Raw genomic sequence first — 20752 nt, 5'->3', positions numbered from 1 at the left:
TTTGGTGTTTGAACCTTTTACAGTTTTTCAAGTACCACGTGTTCTCGTTCTTTTTATATAAAATGCACAGTTGAGAAAATGATGATGCCATTAATAAAGTAGGCGGTACCATCAGAGGATCTGGGTATGGGCTCTCAAAATTATTTTTTTAAAAGGTGAGTTAGTACTACAAAGGAGGGGAAAAAAGCTACATGGAACTAAGACAATAACCTGACTCCATAGAGGAGTCATAAATCTATTCCATATCTTTATGCTGTGTAAAGTAATAGAGAAGATTGAAGCCAGAAAAATATGTGATAATACATAGAATGCACATAAGAACTCCTTGTTAATATCATGGAGAAGGAAGGATTGTTATCATGAGCCTTATGTAAATGCTTTTTCTTGTAGAACATCTGCATCTCTTTCAAAAGAAAATCCCCATAAAAGTTTTGGAATTGGCAGGTGTTTCAGGAATGCAGAAATGAATCAGTGGAGATGAATGGTGACTGAGGTTATAGATTGGGGTTCAGTAGAACTAGAAAGTTAACTTGGCAAAATATCCAGTACAATTTCAAGTCTGAATGCAAGTCATGAGGGGGACCTTAGTTGCTTTCAGCACAGAGAAGTAGGTGCTGTGTGTAAGCAAGGATAGAGAGCAGCGAAGGAAGATATAGCTGAAATGGGAGGGAGGGAGGGATATGGTGGGATTCACTAACTCAGTCACTGGAGGTGAGAGAGGTAACAGAATGAGTTGCGCATCATGGGGGATGTTTTGGGGAGCAGGTGTGTTATGCTAGAGGTGTGAAGATGGTCAGGCAAAAAAGAGAGGGTGCAGGCTAGCATCATGATGGGTAAGCAGACTTGTCAAGTCTCAAGTGTAAGGCTCTTCACTGTCCTGCTACTATACCTACATCTTGCCCATTGTTGGAGTCTGACTGTGGCCCAGACATAACTGTGCGGTCTGATCAATAGCTGGTAGGTGGGGCAATAAAGCAAAAGAGAAGTAGCTGCCCTGGCCAGTGCCTTTGCGTATAGTAAGCGCAAACTGTTTTGTATTCTTACTGATAGTGTAAAAAGGATGATAAAGGTAGAGTTTGGCATGTTATTTAGGAGGAGTGAAATTTAATTTTCAGGGTTGCTTTTGTAGACAAGTATGTTAATGTAGATCCAAGGGGGAATTTGAAATGTTATTTTTGAAAAATTTTTAACATGAAACATTACTAAGTCTAGTATATATGTGTGTTTAAACAACAGGGAAAAAGAAGCTCTCAGTTTGTGGCTTTGTATTTCTTACTATATTCAGCTCTGAAAAAAAGCACAAGTTAAGTATTGTGGTTTGTGGGTGGTTTGAAGAGATTTACTGAAATTGAGTGATACATTTTTCTCTGTCTCTCCACCCCCTGTAGCTAGTGTTCAGTGCATTAACAGAAATATTTAGTTTCGCACTTTAGTGAGGATTGCTTTCAATGTTAGGCAGTATTAGTTAAGGTTCATTCATACAAACAATGCTGTTGAAGTGGAGATCAAGATGACTAACAGTATAGATATGTTTTTGTTGGGATGTTTTGGTTGTTTCCAGACTGGCCTGATATGTGAGGACTGAAAGATTCTGGGGGGTGTTTTAATTTATAAAGGCACTTGTAAGTATGGCACTTAATAACAGTGGTCGTACTAAAGCAGTCTTACATGCATTGATGTAGTACACTTACCTAGTTGGCAAATAAAAAATAAAAGCATAAAAACTAATGCCCTCAGTAATTACACTTGCAATTTCATGAAGAAACGCTAAACTAAAATAGGAAGGTTATAGTTTGCAATAGTACACTATTCAAGCTGTGTTTTTACTTTAACTACTTTTGTTCACAATCTGAAAGTCCTGATTCTTAGGACTAGTTTTTCTGAAAATATGAATGCTTAATTAGTTTCAATGTGTAAGCAATTACTTCTCCCAGACATGCATAGGCTTTCAAATACTGTTTTTTGCTACTACACTAGAACTGAAATAACTAAACAGATTTTGCTCAAACCTAAATGTAAGTGGAAGCATAATTTCCTTTGTAAATAGAGGTACAATTTTCTGTGAATCATAGTGAAAGATGTGCTGCTGTGGCTGATTCTGAAGTGCAGTTGAAAGCAGTCTTGCTGAACTACAGCTTGAAGCAAAAAAGTATGTTAAGTGAAAGGTCAAAATGCAAAGGGAAAAGGAATTTAATGGTGTATTTGAAGTAATTTGCAGCACAGGGAGAGTTTTGTTTGCGTGGGTTTTTTACATGTGAGAAAGCGATGATGTAATTATGCTGTAGTTTAATAACAGTTCCTTAATAACAAATAATGTGTCTATTTTCCAATCAAATATTTAGTGCTTATGGGTAAAACTAGATATACTGCTAGATGTGCGAGCATGATTGTATGTTGAAGTATACAGTAAAATACAATGTTATTAGTGGTTTTTTTGGTTCAGTTCCCCCACAAAGTGTTTTAAGCAATTGCCTGACAGGTTTCTTTTTTTACGTTAGTAACAAAAAAATGCAGCCTATATCATTGAATAGGAAGGGCCAGCTATTGGGTCAGGCAGCAGTGGACTGTGTGAATGGTTGATGTAAACGTGTGTTCCTATTTCTTTTCCTCGAAACTCAGTTCAGGTAGAACTTCTACTGAGTAAGCTGAAGCAGACAGGTCCAATCTCAAGGATTGTAGAGCCCTTGCTTCACTCTTATTTGTGAAGAACTACTTCATCTTAGTTATGATCTAAATCTGTAGACTTCTTTCTTGTTATTACTGACTATACAAAAATAGGAACTGTGTTCCTTTCAAAAGCCAAGTAGTGTTAGTAGGCTAAACAGTATGAAAGGAAAGCTGGAGTTCTCATGATAAAAATTAAGATAAATACCATGGTACAGGTGGGTACTATGAAAGTACATTGCCACCAGCAATTAATGTGGCAATATATTAAATTGATCAGCAAACCAGTTTAGAGCATAAGTACACTTGTATATGTACTTTCTTCCTTTTGCCTTTGTTAAACTGAGTACATGTTGTTATAGAAATCAAAACTAATATGTTAACTAATTGTGATATTTGGTTGTGTTTTTTGTTTAAACTTCAATGGGATTTTTATTGTGGATTTATAAAACCCAGTTAACTCAGCATTCATCAGTTGTCCCTACACTTAAGGGAAGACAAAGTGACACCTGAAGATCAGACTTAAGAATCTTAACGTAGGCTGCACAGGTGACTTAAGGTATGGTTAAAGCCTAATCAGATCAGGTCCTGTGTGACAGTCAAGTCTGTTCCCATGTTGCCAGATATACTCAGATATACCGGACTTGCATCAACAGTGTGGATAAACATGCAGGGCAAAATACCACCTGCACAGAAGGGTCTGTGTATATACATATATGTATATACACACATATATATGTGTGTGTATATATACTTATTTTTACAACTGTTAACTTGAGTTATTTATGTGACCTTTGTTGCTATACTATATGACCATTTCATAATACCTTTCTAAGTTAGGGAAATGCTGTTGCCTTTTCTTCCCTCATACTTGAGACACTAGCACAGAAATCAATTTGCCCATAGTAATGCAGGAAGTTTTTGGTGGAACAGAGTAGACAGAGGCGGCTGAGTAGAATAGGAGGATGGAGGCTCTCTCTTCACAAGGCACCACATGGACAAGACAAGGGGCAACAAGTACAAGTTGTACCGGGAGAGAGGGTTTATCTCTATATAAGAAAATTTTTTTATAGTGAGAAAATCGTTCACTGGAACAACCTTCCCAGGAACGTGGCAGAGTCTCTAGAGGTTTTTAGGGTGCAGTTGGACAGGGTGCTACATCAGCTCATCTCAGCTCCCTGTCCCATGAAAGTTTGGACCACATGTTCTTTCAAGGTTCCTTCTGACCTGGGCTGTTCTATGATTCTATGATGAGCGTTTAATTTTAGTTGCAAACTAGTGCTCAATCTGTTGGATTGACCTCCCTGTCGGCAAATGCAAGGCACCCTTTATAGCATACAACAAAAAAACCCTGCCTTATTTCATGTAACTAGGTCCAGATCTAGACTATTCTTTTCAGCTTTTGCTGTCACAGTTTAGCAGGCCTAGTTTTTTCAAGAATGTTTTAAAAGTAATTCTTTCTTCCTTAAAATTTCTCAGCTTTTCCTTTCTGATTCCCTGTCAACTGTTCTAACAGCAGCAATACAGGTGTTGCATTAAATTAGAACTAAAATCCACTTATCGCTTATGTTGACTGTATTTTTTATAAAGTACTTTTAACGTATTGTCATCATAAGAAAGCCAGCTTTGTTATTGTATCAACAATTTAGCACTGATGGGGAAGGGAGTGAAAGCTGCTTCTCCTGTTTGTTTGCTTCTATTTGTTCATTTTTTTAAAAAAATCTGTAGAGCCTTTTCTTCTCATAATCATGTCTCCTCGGTAATGTTTGTGAAGCCTTTGAACCACTGAAATACCTTGCTTTTGAGTGTGTGGGTGTTTTGTTTGGGATTGCTTTTTGTCTGTTTTTGGTTTGGTTTATGTTTTTTTGGGGTTGTTTTTTGTTTTTTTTAAGCAGTGCTTTCTTCTGGAGTGGGAGACTAAAATGATTGTATCGATTCAGAAGGAAGTGTTTGCTTCACGTGGTTCAGCATTATTTAATTCCTCATTCATTTAGTAGGAAACAAAGCATCATGTAGTTAAGCAAGTGGTTTAATGTCTTTCATTAAGTGGCTTCAGGTTGCCACTGCCTGAATAGTTGTTGGTGTGGCTTGATAGTAAGAGCCTTTTTTTGTCCTGCCTTACCAGTAATTTGTTTCTGTATGAAATGAACCTTATATATTATTCAAATTTATATAAATTGTCATTAACACAGAAAAAATAAGCAGGGATAGTAGGGGTTTCAGCTTTTTCCTGAAAGTGTTCCAGTACAGAAATGGGTCCTTCCAGTCCAGTCACTGTATTATTTTTTTATAAATTGATAACTCTCCATAGCTTCCATTTACTTTTTTTCTTTATATATGAAAAAGCAATCCATATTTCAGCCTCATCAAGATAATATTGCAACTCAGAACTTTAACTGCACTTCTAGATAGTTTTGGCAAGAGATCACATCTGAGGTTGTAGTTACGAAACATTGAAATGACGGTTTTGGCAATAGCAAGTTATTTCCTACCTGTTCAGTTATGCTGATGCAGTGATTTTGACGGTGTACTATGGAACAGATCACTCAGCTGATCACTTTTAACCTGGATCGGTCTTGTGGTCAGGTTTGCAGCTCAGCCTCATAGTTATATCAGTTCATTGAGGACAATATATGACAAGGAAGGAAAAGCAGAGGTGAAAGGGAGGGAGTGCCTTAGGCCAGCATTGCCACCAAATATGTGATGATAAATACTGTCTCCAAGAGGCTGCTGCTATGCAGAGAATCTGTGGGACAGAGGCAGCTTCATGGTTGCTAAGGCAGGGCTGTATATCATAGGTTGCTTCCTTGCACCAGATGTGTGATTAAGGAAACTGAGACCTGCATCTTGGCTCAGAAAAGGAATTGTGAGTTAAACAGGAAGGCACTGTTTGAAGCCATTCCTGAATGTAACAGTCCTCACACAGAACACATGAAAGGTGGTGTGCTATGTCTGACATGTCGTCCCAGTGACGTCGCAGCTGCTACGACGCTTAGCAGTCATTCTAACGTCTCAAAGCAATAGAGCTGCTTGTGAGGAAGCCTGCCAAGTCTCAGTTCAGGAGAGGCTTATACCTGCTTCTGGGTCAGTGTCCTGGAAGCCGGAGCAGCTGCATGTAGATGTGTCAAATCTTACTGACATGCAAGTAAGATTACCTTGTGCTATTTATTTAGTATGTCACACATGCTTGAATTTGTCTTGGCTTTCCTGAGGAATATCATTGTACCAACACATTCAGATATCAGTGGAAGAATCACTGTAAGGAGGCAGTTGGACTCTCCCTGACATCTCAGGACTGAAGCTGTCCCTTCCTGAAGCACAGCTAGGGCAGGGTAGATGTTCCAGTACTAAATCTTACACAAACGGAACAACTGATTTCCCTCCCAGAACCTTTCTTCATCCCCCCACAATAAAAAATGGCTGCTAGTCTTGTCACCTAGAATGGTAACACAGTAGTGCTAGTACTTCCTTTTTTTCTTCCCATCTGTGTCCAGCTTCAATCCTGATGATTCTTCTTTTGCTGTCCAATGAAGAGCTAGCTCTCTGTGTCAGCCAGGAACTAGAGCCCAGATAACTCCCCTCAGCCCCTTTTAATTGCTGCAAGCTCCCATCTTTTGACTTTCTTGATACCTTCCCCCATCTGTACTGACAATGTGGAAGAGAAGTGCATGAAACTTTCCTGATACTAACTTTGCACTTTGCCACAGCAGCTAAAACTGACATGTTTACAGCACTGATGTGTGTTGCGGCCTGTCCTGCTCAGAGAATTCTGCTGATAAATACAGCTGATTATTGGACTCTAGACGAGGCTGATCCATAGCCTAAGGTACTTTTGGAAGCTAAAACTGTGTGCTATTCAACAAAGCCAGGTACTCAAAGTTATTACTTAAAACTTAATTTCCCATCACCAGTGTGGTGCTACAACCTCCTATGTGACCTGACATCAATTAAAGTGTCTTAATGAGTGGAAGGCTTTTTCTTGAGAATAGCCAAATATTCTTGTGATCATCGTAGCCTACGCGGAACTTCTCTGTGCTGTGCTGTCTAGGGACTTACGTAGGTTGTGGATAACCAGTGGAACTAGAAACAAATTCTAAAATGTAGTTGCAGATTACAATCTTAATAATGCCTGAAAGCTTTTTTTAAATGAAATTTGAGGTTATTTTAATTGAAATAATGTTTAAAATCTTATTTACTGTTCATTTACTTTCTGTGTTGTAGTCAACTTTCAGGAAAAAAACATGCCACTTAACTCCAATACCCTTTATAGTCTGCTATACTTTTGTTCATTCTGTCTGAATTAGTGTTTGGGTAGTATATACTGAAATAAAATGTTAACGTTGCCAAGGTAGTACTATAAGAGGTGTCTGTATTATTGTATGCTTTTAATATTTTTAGCTTGAACTAAGTTGTGAGTTTAGTTAACTAGTTTGCCACGATCCCTAAGTGGCCTTGACCAGTCAACTCACTTGACACCTTAGTGAAGCCCACTTCTGAACAAAGTTGTTCTGGGAACATACATACATTAAAGGTAATGAGATGTCACGTTACTGTGATAATGAAAGCTGTATAAATATCCAGAAAGTAGAAGTGTGTTTGAATTTTGAGGATTTTTTTAAACTAATTTTAATGCAGTTTCCCAAGTTAGTGTTTGGGTTTTCGTGGTTTCTGCTGTGTGTGATTTGAGACAGAAATTTTTCATTAATGTTACCTGGTACCATTGATGGTAGTATTGAAAAGGGGAAGTGGAAAGGGAAGAGTGGGCTAAGTGTTCTTCACAGTACACTTCACAACAGGAGAAATAAATATGGTGTATATTTACCTGCTCTTATCTTTTTTCTGGCACAAAAATTAAAAAAAAATGAAAATCTAGCTAATTTAGGTTATGGATTTCATTTCTCTCTTCTGCAGTCCTGAGGTGAACTGCCATAGGAGATGAGCCCTCTTTTAAAAATATGAGTAGGATGATAGAAGGGTGAGGGGAGGTGGGAACTATTCAGATTTCACCAGACATAACTTGACAACTTCATAAATAGAGCACTGAGAAAACTGGTGCTCATCAGTTTTGCACATGTACTGATAAAAGATGAGCAGTCAATTGTTTGTATCTTTGCTGGACTGCTAAATTATAAAGTCCAAGATTTCAAAGGATTTGAATCCATCGTCTAAATCATATCCTCCAGTTTTGGGAATGTGGTTAATTATGAGTACAGATTTGTTTGAAGTTCTGCCTGATTTACAAACTTAAATATTTATTTGCACCTGCCAGGCAGTTAACTACCTCAAATATTAAGTGAACATAAAAGGCACATACATAAAATTGTAGTTGTTATGGATTATATCTGTAGAATTCCTGGCAAGGACTTAGAAGCCATCTTGGAAATGACTGGAGAGTGTAAATTCCTTGGGCAGAAGATTTCTTTGTATCGCATCCACTATTTTTATAGCTTTAAAGTAAACCATTCCACATTACAAAGGGCCACTAAGATATGTCCACACATCTAGCTAAAGCTATATAGCAAAGCAGATCTGATAGAGCTAGAAACAACTTACTCAAGCTTTGGTAGTTTGGGTCAGTGAGTTGAAGGCATTTAATGCTAACTTTATTTCCTGGTGTTTGCTTGTTTTTGATCAGAAACTTCAAAGGTAGTCTGGAAAGGAAAACTTATAATTAAGTTAATTTAAGCCTTATATTTGAAAGTTTACTAGGACTTGGGAGGGACTGATTCCAAGTGATTTATCAAAAGATCTGAATATATGTGGTTTGAGCTATATAATATATTCTATAATGCTACTATTTGGATGATCTAAATAGAAAGAGTAAAGAATAGAATGTGTTAAGGAATAATGAGATTCAATGAAAAAGTTTATTTAGACTTAGAAAGAGCAAAATCTCCTAGCAGAAGTTAGTCTGGTTCCAGTCCCTGGTGGTAGTCATGTAGCTTTGTATACAGTCTTACAATTGCATAAATGAAACTTGAGTGTAAAACTGAACACAGTAGGATATTTTTAAGTGACATAAACCAGAACTGCTAGAACCTCTATTGTTTTGGCATAGATTCCTAACAGAAACCAGTAGGTTTGAAATAAAATGGTAGAAAATGTTCTGTGGCTGAAGTAAATTGAAAAAAAAAAAAAAAATTATCATCTTTTGCCTACCAGCTTTATTAGGGTCAGTATCTCACAGGAGGAGTGTGCTGTATGATGTATGAAACCGTAGTATGCTTATTTTTTTTGTTACTAACTGTGATGATCTGTCTGTCTGCATCTTAATCTGAATAACAGTCAATAGAAAGAAACAACGTTTCAGCTAAAAAACAGAACAAAACCAAAATGAAAACTTATTTTTTAAATTCCCCGGTCCAGAGACAGAGGAAGAAGGCTATTTTTAGTGTCTATTTGTAGTTGCTTTCTTAGATTGCTATTTTCTGTGTATTTGAGTCTTGTTGTTCTTCAGAGGACAGAAAAGATATTATTAACATAAAATTGAAAATTCTTAGAATGTCCAGTAAAATGCATGTGAATTTGTTTATTGTTACTTCGTCTTTGCACATCAGAGGCACTGTAAAATACTTATTGGCCAACTCCATCACATAGCTTGTTCCAGTGGCTTTGTCAGTGCAAAACCTTGGAGGATCCTGAGTACATTTGTAGGGTTCAAAGCTTTTTACTGCAGCAGTTCTTCTTAGGCGGGTGACTTTGGAAAAAGTTATTTATATGCGTCGAACGTCCATGTGTTGTGGAGGAAACTGGTGGTAACCTTGCCTTAAGTTGCCCAAGTTGAAGATTTCCTGTAGTTTTCCCATTGGGAAGATGCCCTGTCCTTCCACTGAGACCACATACTGGAGAAGGAGATCCCCATATTGTGCCCTTCCCACGTACTCCCTTCCCAATAAGTCCTTTCCAGCAATTTGTTGTATTCCTTTTTCTGTTTTGGGGCATGTCACTAATGCATCAAATCTAACTCCAAAGTACTGCAAAAAAATTAATAGGATATTCAGATGAGAAAAGGGAATAGCAACTCATAGAAACTTGATAACTCCAAGAAATAGTGGAATAAAAATTAAATAGACTGATAGTTCTTAATAATCAGTTCATAGAATCAGTCCCCGAACTATTACATTTTGTTGGGTGAAGTGTTTCTTTCTCTTTGCTGCCTCTCAGTTGTATAAGGTGTCCTTTTGCAAATGAATAAAGAAATAATTTCTTTAAACAGCTAAACTTGGTATTAATAACCAACCACAATGATGTTCCTTGTATAGTAAAATATCGTGCCTGCCTGTGATCTGCAGAGCTATTAAACTTTTTCAACAGTTTAAAAACTGTTAGAACTGGTGCGGATTGAGTTTCTGAAATTCCTAGTGGCTAAGCAGCGTTTCATGCCTAGCTGATGGTCATTAACCAGCTCTGTTTTATTTGGTAGCAGAAATTCTAAGTCTTTGAAGATCAGTGCACTCTCTTCAGCAATTAACTTTGTTCACCTTAGCTATGAACCTTAATATCAAAGTGCTTCTTTGCTGTTTTTGTAACTGAGTAAGTGCCTTTATACTTCACTTGTCCCAGATTCTCCACTTTCACATGACTGACCTAATTAAAAAACAGACAGCTCAATAATTCTACCATAAGCTAGTAATAATGAAACTGTGGGAGTCCTTGAAGCCCTTTATCATTCAAATACACAATGGTTTCATGAATAAAGTGGATGACTAAGTATTACTTATAGAAGTAAGGGAGATTATTAGCAGTGGAAGACACATTTGAACTTGCTGAAAGGATAGCTTTTGTCTCTAGAAAGACCTACTCTCAGTAATGATTACACCAGGTCTTCATTTTATCCCAGCATTCTCTTCTTGTTCACGCTTTCAGTGACTGAATAGCTTGCTATTGCTTGTTAATCCCTACAGGAATGCGGCTTTGGATATGGGGAGGATGCACAGTGCATGACATGCAGGCCAAACAGATTCAAGGAAGACTGGGGCTTTCAGAAGTGCAAGCCTTGTCTGGATTGTGCATTAGTTAACCGGTTTCAGAAGGCCAACTGTTCTGCCACCAGCAATGCCCTATGTGGAGACTGTTTACCAGGGTAAGTCCATTTCTGAAGATGAGACTTGAACAAATTCAAAACTAATTTGCATTAATATTTTGCTTTTTCATGTTTTCCGGATAAATATTTGTATCCTCTATGTATGTGTGAAGGTCCTAGGTTCTAATCTTGACCTTGGCAGCAATTTACTGTGTGATCTGAGCACATAATTTCAGAATTGCAGTCTTAATTATCTCATCTATAAAAATGGTTTGATAATTACCTGTCTGATCTATGAGAGCATTGTCCCTGCAGTGCCTGAGCAAAATAGTTCAAAATATTGAGTATTACTGGTGACTGACTTCATTGTTATAAAGATTAAACGTTTGGAAACATACACAGTTACCTTCTTGAAGACTGATCACAGTATTTGCTTGCCTTTTTTCCCCTCTTTAGGTCAATGCCTAATAATTCTCACACATATTTGTTTTCAGGTCAAAAGTAGTGGCTGTGGTTTATGCTCCTGGATTTCCTTCACCTTGTTGGTGAATTCAGAGAGCAGGATCCTGGCTGAGAATCATAAATGGATCTGAAAGAATTGTTTTGAAACAAATCATAACAGTGTGGAACTCACTGAAACTGCTGTTATAAATCAAGACCTGTGTTTAGTTTGTTGTGCAGTCATCCCAGATCTCTGTTGCTAATCTTCTCTGTTTTGCAGTATTAAGTGTTAAGATCTCCAAAAGGCTATTTTTCACGTTGTGGTCAAGTTCCGTTAATATAATACCTGCCATGGATTTGTTAAAAGGCATTTCTGATGCTTTTTTGAATTCTGGGTTGGTAGTAGGTCATGAGAACTGATCTGCGCTTGTAACAGCCTTTGTATGTTCAGAATATATATTTCAGAGGTACTTAAAAGTTCATACATTTCTTTCCTGCCATTTTTATTTTTTTTTTAAATACCAGCTATCAAATACATGAATACTGTTCACAATCCTACAGTTATTCCTCTCAAGCCAGAAGTGAGGTCGTTTCATTTAAAAACACTCAGTAAAGCTTTGGTTACTAACATTTGTTTAAGTCACGGTATAAGAAGGTGCAGCCCCAGGTGTTAGATGTTACAACCACTTTTGATACTACCTGCAGCCACATGATGGATTGATTTATGCTCTTATTGCACATTAATATATATGTATTGTAGAGCTTATTTGTCTGTCAGCAGGGAGAAAATTTTCTTCTTGTGGTGTGAACAATATAAGCTGTATTTTGGAAGAGGAGGAAGGAACAAAAAAGAAGTCAGAATAAACCACGAATTAAGGGTAAATCTAAGATGGGGGACCTGGGAATGCCAGAATACCAGAATAGTATTCTGGTCTAAAATGTAGTCTAGATACATGTGTTGAGTATGTGTTAAAATGTGAGCTGTTGCCACAACCTGCTTTACTGGCAGCAAAGTTGGAAACATGAGGAGGAAGGGAATCATGGGTAGGGGAGTCACAGATCATCTGGTCTGGACGTTTTGGGGAAGAGAACTGTAGAACCCGCCACCACTCATACCTGTCCCATCAGTTTAGATGCTGCCTAAGCAAATGGAAGATACAGCTGGCCAAACCAAATGGTTTAGCTAATGTTTTACCTCTCAGCAACCAAATTTATTTCTGTTTTGCATGGGTTTCGAACATGCCATTCCCTATTGTTCAGCTTCAAAACACTACAGTGAGCATGTCGGGTAAAAACAAATATTAACACATTTCATTCAGAGTAAGTGATCACAGCTGCCCCTCAGTCTTACAGCCTATGAATCTGTTTCTGTTCACATTGTTAAAGCATGAGTTTCTTGAGCAGTTGGAAAGCTGTTTGCTTTAGCTGATACAGTCTTCATACTTTAATGGCATTTGCAGTGGTAGTAATTTAACATCAGTAGAGTTAGTACCTTTTATTTAATGTGCCACTACCTCTACAGAAAACAATTCACATACTCATCTTGAATCAATAGCTGTGGTCTGTTTTAGCTTAGTACTAAATGACTATTTAAAAGGCAGACAGACCTACTTGATTAGGGAGCTGTTGTAGATGAGTTCTTTAGAGTGTTAGATTTCAAATTTGTATGAGAGTATGACATCTTCTAAAGTTCTGGGTTTTTCATTTGGTACTACTCTTGTTCCGTGGTTCAGGAATGTAGGCATCTGCCTGTCACTGTAGTAAGCTCTTCAAACATAAATTCAGTAGTAAAGTTCTTGAAGGTCTTTAGAATAAAATGTCGTCTTGGGTAATACAGCCTTCACCACCCCCACACCCCCTTAATGTTTTTGAATTAATTTCTTTAGGAATTAATAGCTGGCTGGTTAGTTTGCTTTAGAGTTTTATTTTATTGTTCACCTGTTACTGTTTGTGGTCTCCCGTTGCTATTACTTATCTAAACGATCTGACCTGTTTGCAATATGTATTTTTTCATACCTTGAAACGCTTGCTATCTAGAATTTTTAAAGAATACGTTTGTGTGTGTATGAAAACAAAGTGGAGAATTGGGTAATGTGGATGGGACTCGTGGTCACTTCGTTAATTGCATTAACAGTCTATTCAAGTTGTGATTTTGGTTGGTGGTGAAGATATTCCTGGAGGAGAAGGAAAAGTCAGAGAGGGATTGTTGGTTTGTTAAAATACAGTTCTGAAAAGCCATTTTTACTCTTCCACTGTTCTACAAAACAATCAGAATAATCTTATTTTTCTGAATATTTTGTCACACAACATGTTAAAACTTTTTTTGGGGGGGAAGGGGGGAGACCTTCTATGCAAGTACATGAATGAACCAATTTGAGTGATTTTTCCTTCTCTGAGCTAGGGAATATCTTAAGGATTTTAACTAGAAAGCGTTGACATCTGTTCCATCATATAGTGTTACTGAGGTAGTTTTAGGAGACGTGTAGATTAATCAGTTCACTTTTTTTTTCATGTGTAAATAAGCCTTTGTAATGTAAGTTCATCATACTTGTATGTTGTCTATATGCAAAACAGGATATTGATTTCTGTGTGAAATCTCAAACTGTTTATTTCTTATGTAAATATAAGATTATAGTGACTATGCATTTGGACTAACAGATTTAGAATTTTTCCTCAATTTACTTTAGATCTACTGCTGTACTATTAATTAATATCTAATGTACTTTTGTTTACTTTTATTTTTTTCTATTTCCCGATAGTTTGCACTGGGACACAGATTAACAGAAGTTTGCAGTTACAGAGGTTTTTGTTAAAAAAACTGATTTAATTTTGCGAGGAAAAATAACTTGTTTTGCTTAACTGTTTTTTCATTCCTTTATCTTTTAGATTTTATAGGAAGACTAAGCTTGGAGGCTTCCAAGACATGGAGTGTGTTCCTTGTGGTGATCCTCCTCCTCCTTATGAGCCTCACTGTAAGTGCTCTTTTCCTGTTGTTGGAGTGGGATTAACTTTTTTGCTTTAGAATGTTTTCTGGTTTAACTTGAAAGCTTGGCAAAAAATGACAGTCACAGTTATGAAGAATTTTTTTAAAGGCTCATTTTCATATCAGTAAATTATTTTGTTAATACACTTCAGCAGGTCCACTACTATCATTGCAAAGTTCCCTCATATGACCAGTCACATGAGGATAAACATTCCTGTCGTACCACTTCACTAGGGAGTCTTGAGTCCGCTTCTGACATTGTCATATTAATTTTAATTTCTGTTTTGTGTTGATGCCAAAAGAAAGGCAGCCTTCCTAGGCCCTCTGTCTACTATCAGGTAGGCTTCAGTGAGTATGAATTCTTTCCTGACACACAAAAGGGGTGATTTTTTTATACTTCTAAAATAACTTTTGTACTAAGGTTACAGTGTGAGAGAAAAATATAGATAAATATCTTTATAGTAGTAAATATATTAAGAGGGAAATGAATAATCAGTTCTTCTGTTTGTTTTTTGCTGATGAGAGGATTAGAATCTCTTTAAAAGGAGGGATCCTCTTTATTCTGCAGCTGAAGCCTTTTTACTGCTTCTTCCAAGACTACTGATGGTCTAAATCCCATCAAGTTTTTAATTCAATAAAAGGAGTGAATTATTCTTGTTGCATGTATCCCTTTCTACTTCATAATATGAAAAATCAAATTGATTCAACGTAATCTTGGAAACCCAGGAAAACCCAAGTAAAACCCTGGATTTACTTGTCTGTTTCTATAACTGTGAAGTTACATTTTGGGAGGTTTTTTCCTCTGTTCCAAACAGAAACAATTGCTTATAGAAAGAATGAATTGTCAAGTTTCTGAAATGCTTCATGCTAAGGACACACTGTTGTTCTAAATTAAAATATAACCAAGTATATGCTATTGTGCATTAAAATCACACTCTTAAATAGTTTTATATGGTATTAAATTTAATGAAATAAGGATTTCTCAGCATTTCATGTATTGCTTAGTCGTTTTTCAAATGAGCCAAACTTCCTTGTCTTTCTTCCATTCTAGTTTTAGTGCTCTTTGGGGAAAAAACTTACAAAACCAGATTTTCAGACAGTATCTTTAATAGTAAAAGTTTTTGTAAATGTGGCTTCCTGTGAATTTCTCTTATGGTTTGAGATAATTTCATTATATACCTCTGAATCAGAATAATTTAATCTTTATTGAAGTTTGCAACATTGAAAACTAGTAAATTAGATTTCTATAAAAAAGAATAAGTCAAATAGGTTATAATGTTTGCATCAGTAACTCCTGCCCATGTGTAATATAGACCTAGAAAGTAAAGTAAAAAATTTTCAACTGTTTTTGTAGTGTAGACAATATCTTAAAAGTATTTAAAGAAAGGGTGTTCTTCATAGCAAACACTATGGGGTTTGATGCCAAGAAAGAAATGTTGATCTTGACTTACTGGATCAAATCACTTCAAATTCAGTGAGTTGCAGAAAGTGTTTCTATACAGAGTTTGAACCCAAATAGGCATATATACATATGTTTCATATATACACTTACATTAATCCCCCAGTTGATCAAATTAAATATTACCCCCTTCATTTGTTTTTAACTTTCTTTTTATCTGCAAAAAAAAAAAGTGAAATCCAAAGTGCAACAGTATTGTTCTGATCTAGGATCTCTAACTCATAAATTAATTTAATGCAATTTTTCTTCTTTTCTTATTTGGTCCCTTCTTCTAAGAAAACGTGCTATTCAAACATGAATTCTACTCTCTGGCACAATCGAAGACAGGGAAGAAGAAACTACCTCACTTATCTTTCCTCTTTGATCGTAGCGACTCATATGCATATTTCCATCTTCCAAAATCACAAATTTTGATTTTTTTTTTTTTTTAAAGATAGTGAAAGAATGGTTACGAAGTCTTCTGAAATAACTCAGAATTGTTTAGTTTACAGTGGTTTGGCTTTTGTAATTTAGCCTGAGCCTGCATCCTAAATTGAACTGTTAGGAGGCTAATTTGAAGTGGGCAACAGACAACCTGATAGAGAAGAGCATTTTCTCTGGCACAAGCTGCAATGGTAAATCCAGATAAGAGACCTTTTTTCCCCTCATCTCATGGCTGTGACAAAGCCTTTGACTAACAGAAATGTTAACAATTGCTTATTTTTCATATTTCTGGTGACAAGTTGTGATAACTGGCAAGTATTTCCGGCGTTTACAGAAGCAATACTAAAAGTTTGAAATCATTAAAATGTTCTTTATTTACATACTAACCCACCATTAAAATCTTAAATAACGGAAATCCTACTATGCAGATGATGTCACTGGTTTTCAGAGGCTTTTGTTTGGAATTTGTATACTGGTTCTTCAGGGGTCTAGCATAAGCTGTCTCGGTTTAGAAGAGTGTACATGGCTTCCTCAGAGGAGCTAGGAAGTTACTCCTACAATAGTAGGTAAATGAACTGGGATCTGTTTGAGTTTTACTTAACATCAAATAGGTAGAAATATAGTTTTAAGACTAAGTCAAAAGCATGATTCTACAAGGAAGTATAAATAACGGTGTGTGAAAGCAAGCTTTTTTCAGCTAATGCTGAAAGAGTTTGTTTATTTCAGTAATGAATATATTTTGATAGTTAATATGTTTAAGACTGCATTTCTTGAAGTTAAATGCAGACAGACCATTAGGTGTATGGGGCAAGTCCTCAATGATCAGAGGACTAAGTTCTGCTTCTCTGCCTTTCTTATCCTTCTTTCTTTCCACTGTGAAACAGAAAGTCAAATATTAGTGCAGCTAACTCCTGTATTACAGATGAAAAGGAAAAGTTTAAATGTCCTGTTTCAATGAATTAATTGTCCTGTGAGGTGTGTGGCAATCTTTTGTTTGCTTAAGAACATTACCATAAGGGCACAAAGGCTCACAGCCCCCTACCTGGACGAAAGGTTCATGTTAGAGCTAAGACATGGATGAAGTTCTTTCAGCACTAGTAGCAGTTGATTATTACCCGGTTAGCTATAAATCTAACTACTTGCTTTTATCTTCTTTCTTTCTGTAGACATTTTAAAACAGATCTGGTTTAAATATTTACTCATGAAAAAATGAGTTTGTGAATTGCTGGAGGCAAAGTTGAAAGGATTCTATAATGAACAAGTAAAGAGAGTATTAGAGGCCGGGAGAATTGCTATCACCTTTGTGTAAACTTTAAAGGGGACACAATGACTTATGTGTGTTTTTAGGATGTCAGAAAATTAAATACACAATGATATAGTTATATTTTAATTTGCTTTGTTCAGGTAAATAAACTGTAAATACCAATCCTATATATAGGGTCAGGATCTAAACATTAGATTAGAAATGAAAACATGTTTTTAAATTACTGTTCATGTTCACTTTGTAACCTGAATACACTTTTTCTCATCTGGATGACAGAAAAGAAGTGTTTTGAATAATCAAAGATGTAATTTCTGAAATGGAAGGTAGCATAGACTGTCTCAAACTGGTATCTGTTCAGCAGAGAAACAGTAATGTAGATATGGTTCAACAATTCTTTTTTTCTCAGCACCAATTTAGGCTTGCAGAGTTCACTCTCCTGTCTGCTCAGGCCAGTGTTGTGCTGCCCCAATGGTTTTGCTTAAACTGTTAATAATACTCTTCAGTAACCTAGTTTTTGAAACTAGCCATGATATAAAAAGCATAAAAATAAATCCCTTCTTAAGGTTATTTTTAAATCTAATAAGTTTGTTAACCCCAAAACACTTATGGTGGCACAAGTGAAAGAGAGATGTGGGAAAGGCTGGGGTAAGGAGCAGAAGATTTTCCAAAGACACTATTGCCGCCTTTAGCTAAAAACATAATGCTTGCTCAGTCTGTCGTAGCAAATAAACAAGAAGCATTAGAAACCATACTCCTTATCATCTTTTGGTCATAAGAAGATGGCAGATTAAAATCAAAGCAACAGAATTATTTTATCAGATTGGCGATGTCGGCTGTTCCTGCAAGTGATTCCTGTAGTCCTGTTCAATTCAAAATGCAGAACAGCATCAGAGTCACCAGAACCCTTTAGCCCCTGGGCAGGCTTTCTGCTAAGCAGAACAACCTGTGACATTGAACTTTGAGCTGTATTAAAAAATAGTTCCTAGCACTTCCACATTACTGTCTCTTTCTGGACCAATCAGTCAGTGGTGTTCCCCTGTTATGTGCAAATTCAGTCTAGAATTTGACTGTACAAACAGTTAAACTGGAATAAATTCTGAGGGTCAAGGAAGAGAGGAAAGGAACACCTAGGCGCCAAGAGCATTTTACAGCCAAACCACCATCAAAGGTGGTTTTTGGGTTTGGGGTTTTTTTTGTAATTATCTGCACTATTATATTTTTTTAAAAAATAATTTTTTACACAGTAAAAAAATTGCACAGTATGTCCAGCCAAACCCATTCTTCCTTCTCCAGGACTACTACTGCTTGTCTTCATGACATAAAGTGAGGAGCATGGGAAGCTGGAGGGGACAGGACAGGGGCAGGATACTGTTCCGTGTGTAGCTTGGGAAACTAGCCTCTACATGTTCCAGGAACTAAATGCATTCTTTGCTTCAATGAAGCAGAAATGTTTTGTTGAATAAGTCACAGCAGAGGAAATATCTACAGTTTGATTATAACATCATATGCATTTGAAATAAACCTGCACTTGGGTCTAAAATGGTTACTTTTTTTGCCATGAGCCATGTTTTGAGATACCGATTTCAGTGATAGTGGTTTCAAATACAAATATAATGAACTAGAAAATAAACAGTTTTTACTAAGTTGAGGAATGAAAGTAATGACTACAGCTTATTGAGACAAAATACATATGGCAGACTGTAGTGAACACGTTACAGACGCCTCACATGAAAATGTATCTTCCCTGCTTTAAATGTTGTTTCTTTAAGGAACTTCTACAACACTTTGACTACCTCCACTAAGATTGATTTCAAAGCTCCCTTAATGGTTTTCTTCTGTAGATTTTTTTTCTTTATTAGTTTGCTCTGTATGGTTACAGAATTGTTTTTCTGAGAATTAAATGTAAGTGTCCTAAATCGCAGCTGAGTCTCCCTCTTTAAATCTACCATGTATGTTGTTTCAGTACAGAAAGGTGATATTTAAGGGATGAAATTTGGTGGCATTTCCTTCTTCCTGGTGTTAAAAGAAGCTAGTATAGGAGAAGTAGGATTTGGTATAAATCTACTTATTTACATTTACAAGATTAGTATCTGTGATTTTGTAAACTTTCAGGTGAATGTAGTGGGTATTTGGGGTATGCAAGGACTGTATGTCAGAACAAGGAAGGTAAAAAGCTAGAAATTAGTCTGCAGGGGAATATTGTAGGGTGACAAAATACATGATTAAAAGTAAGGCAGGGGCTGGAAGCTTGCTGGCTACATACATATTCTGTAAAATACTTTTGTTGTTGGTAAAAGAGAAATTCCCACCGTGTCAGCTTTGCTGGAATTTTTTACATTGTTCCATTAAACATAAATACGGCATTTTAATTTGAGAGTAATTTTTGGATGACATTCAATTCCACATTAGTTCCTCTGTTTACATAGTGGAATTCTAATTTACTCATATCAGTTTCTTTCTGTTTACAGAATTTTGTGATTTGAAACCTGTCAGACTCCAGATAATGCTTTTCCAGCTATTAAGTTTTTCTGTAACTCTTATTTGGTTCCTTTTTACAGTAAACTTGGTCTTACTAATGCAAAACAGCCTTTGAAGGTAGGCTGGTTATGTGCATATGAGGCAACTGGCAGCTGAAAGTAAATAACAGGTGAAACCATTCTTCATTATGTCCAACACATATTCAACATATATGTCCCTCTTATTTCAGTATTTTTTCTGATTTGGGGTTACCTTATAGCATCTCTCGTAATCCTCTTTGCCATGTTGGACACTGTGATAGAAAGCAGCTGGAATATTGTATAAACCTTTCACAAAAGTCATAAGGAGTGACAGATATTGTAAGTACAGCTAATAGCATCACTAGCTTGTAAATATCAGTACTGTTTTATTAGAGACATTAGCTTTTCATTATCTCATAATTGAAATGTACACTTTTGTAAAAATGTAATAAGTCAGTCTGATATTTTCCATATGTGACCTGATGATAGCGTAACTTACCTTCAGGAAGTCTGAAACAAATTTGACTAGGTGTTTCAGAGAATTGACAATCGCTATTCATGTCTTACAAGGTTTTATTACAATTTTATTTCTTTTACTCATCATAGATCAAAGAGAGTTAACCTGGAAAACCTAAATGTTTTCAATTCCTTGTCCTTGCTAATTGTGATGCTTCTGACCCACTGAGGAAAGATTCATGTGTGACTTGGAGTCAAACAGCTCCTTTTCTTCCTATTCCGAATTTGCTTTACATGCCAGGCTCCCCTCCTAAACCAAAAAGTTGCAAACAAAGACAGGGCAGGTTTTTCCTTCTTGTAATAACAGAGATGCTACCACTAAAATTAGTTATAATAGTTCTGAAATATTACTTAACAGAGTGGAAATTGAGATTCATTGCATAGTTTAATCATGTGCCAAAACTTCTTCCTTGCCTAGCTCAGGGAATAACATTTTTTTTTACTTATGCATCCCCAATTAACTTTCACTAAATCCTGTTGT

The 20752-nt window shown here is 36.4% G+C and overlaps 1 protein-coding gene across 4 annotated transcripts in view; it reads left to right on the top strand.

Moving 5' to 3' along the window:
• The window catches only part of TNFRSF19 (TNF receptor superfamily member 19), a 60627-nt gene that overhangs the window by 14943 nt on the left and 24932 nt on the right, over positions 1-20752 (top strand). For all 4 annotated transcript variants that reach the window (XM_064441143.1, XM_064441142.1, XM_064441146.1 and 1 more), the window contains 2 exons: positions 10569-10747; positions 14015-14100. In XM_064441143.1, coding sequence (XP_064297213.1) covers positions 10569-10747; positions 14015-14100 — 265 coding nt within the window. The remainder of the gene's footprint in view (positions 1-10568; positions 10748-14014; positions 14101-20752) is intronic.

The sequence above is a fragment of the Phalacrocorax carbo genome, chromosome 1 (genome assembly GCF_963921805.1).
Source record: "Phalacrocorax carbo chromosome 1, bPhaCar2.1, whole genome shotgun sequence".
Taxonomy (NCBI): Eukaryota; Metazoa; Chordata; class Aves; order Suliformes; family Phalacrocoracidae; genus Phalacrocorax; species Phalacrocorax carbo.
Note: the sequence above shows the minus strand (reverse complement) of the source record. Positions and strands in the feature narration are given on the sequence as shown.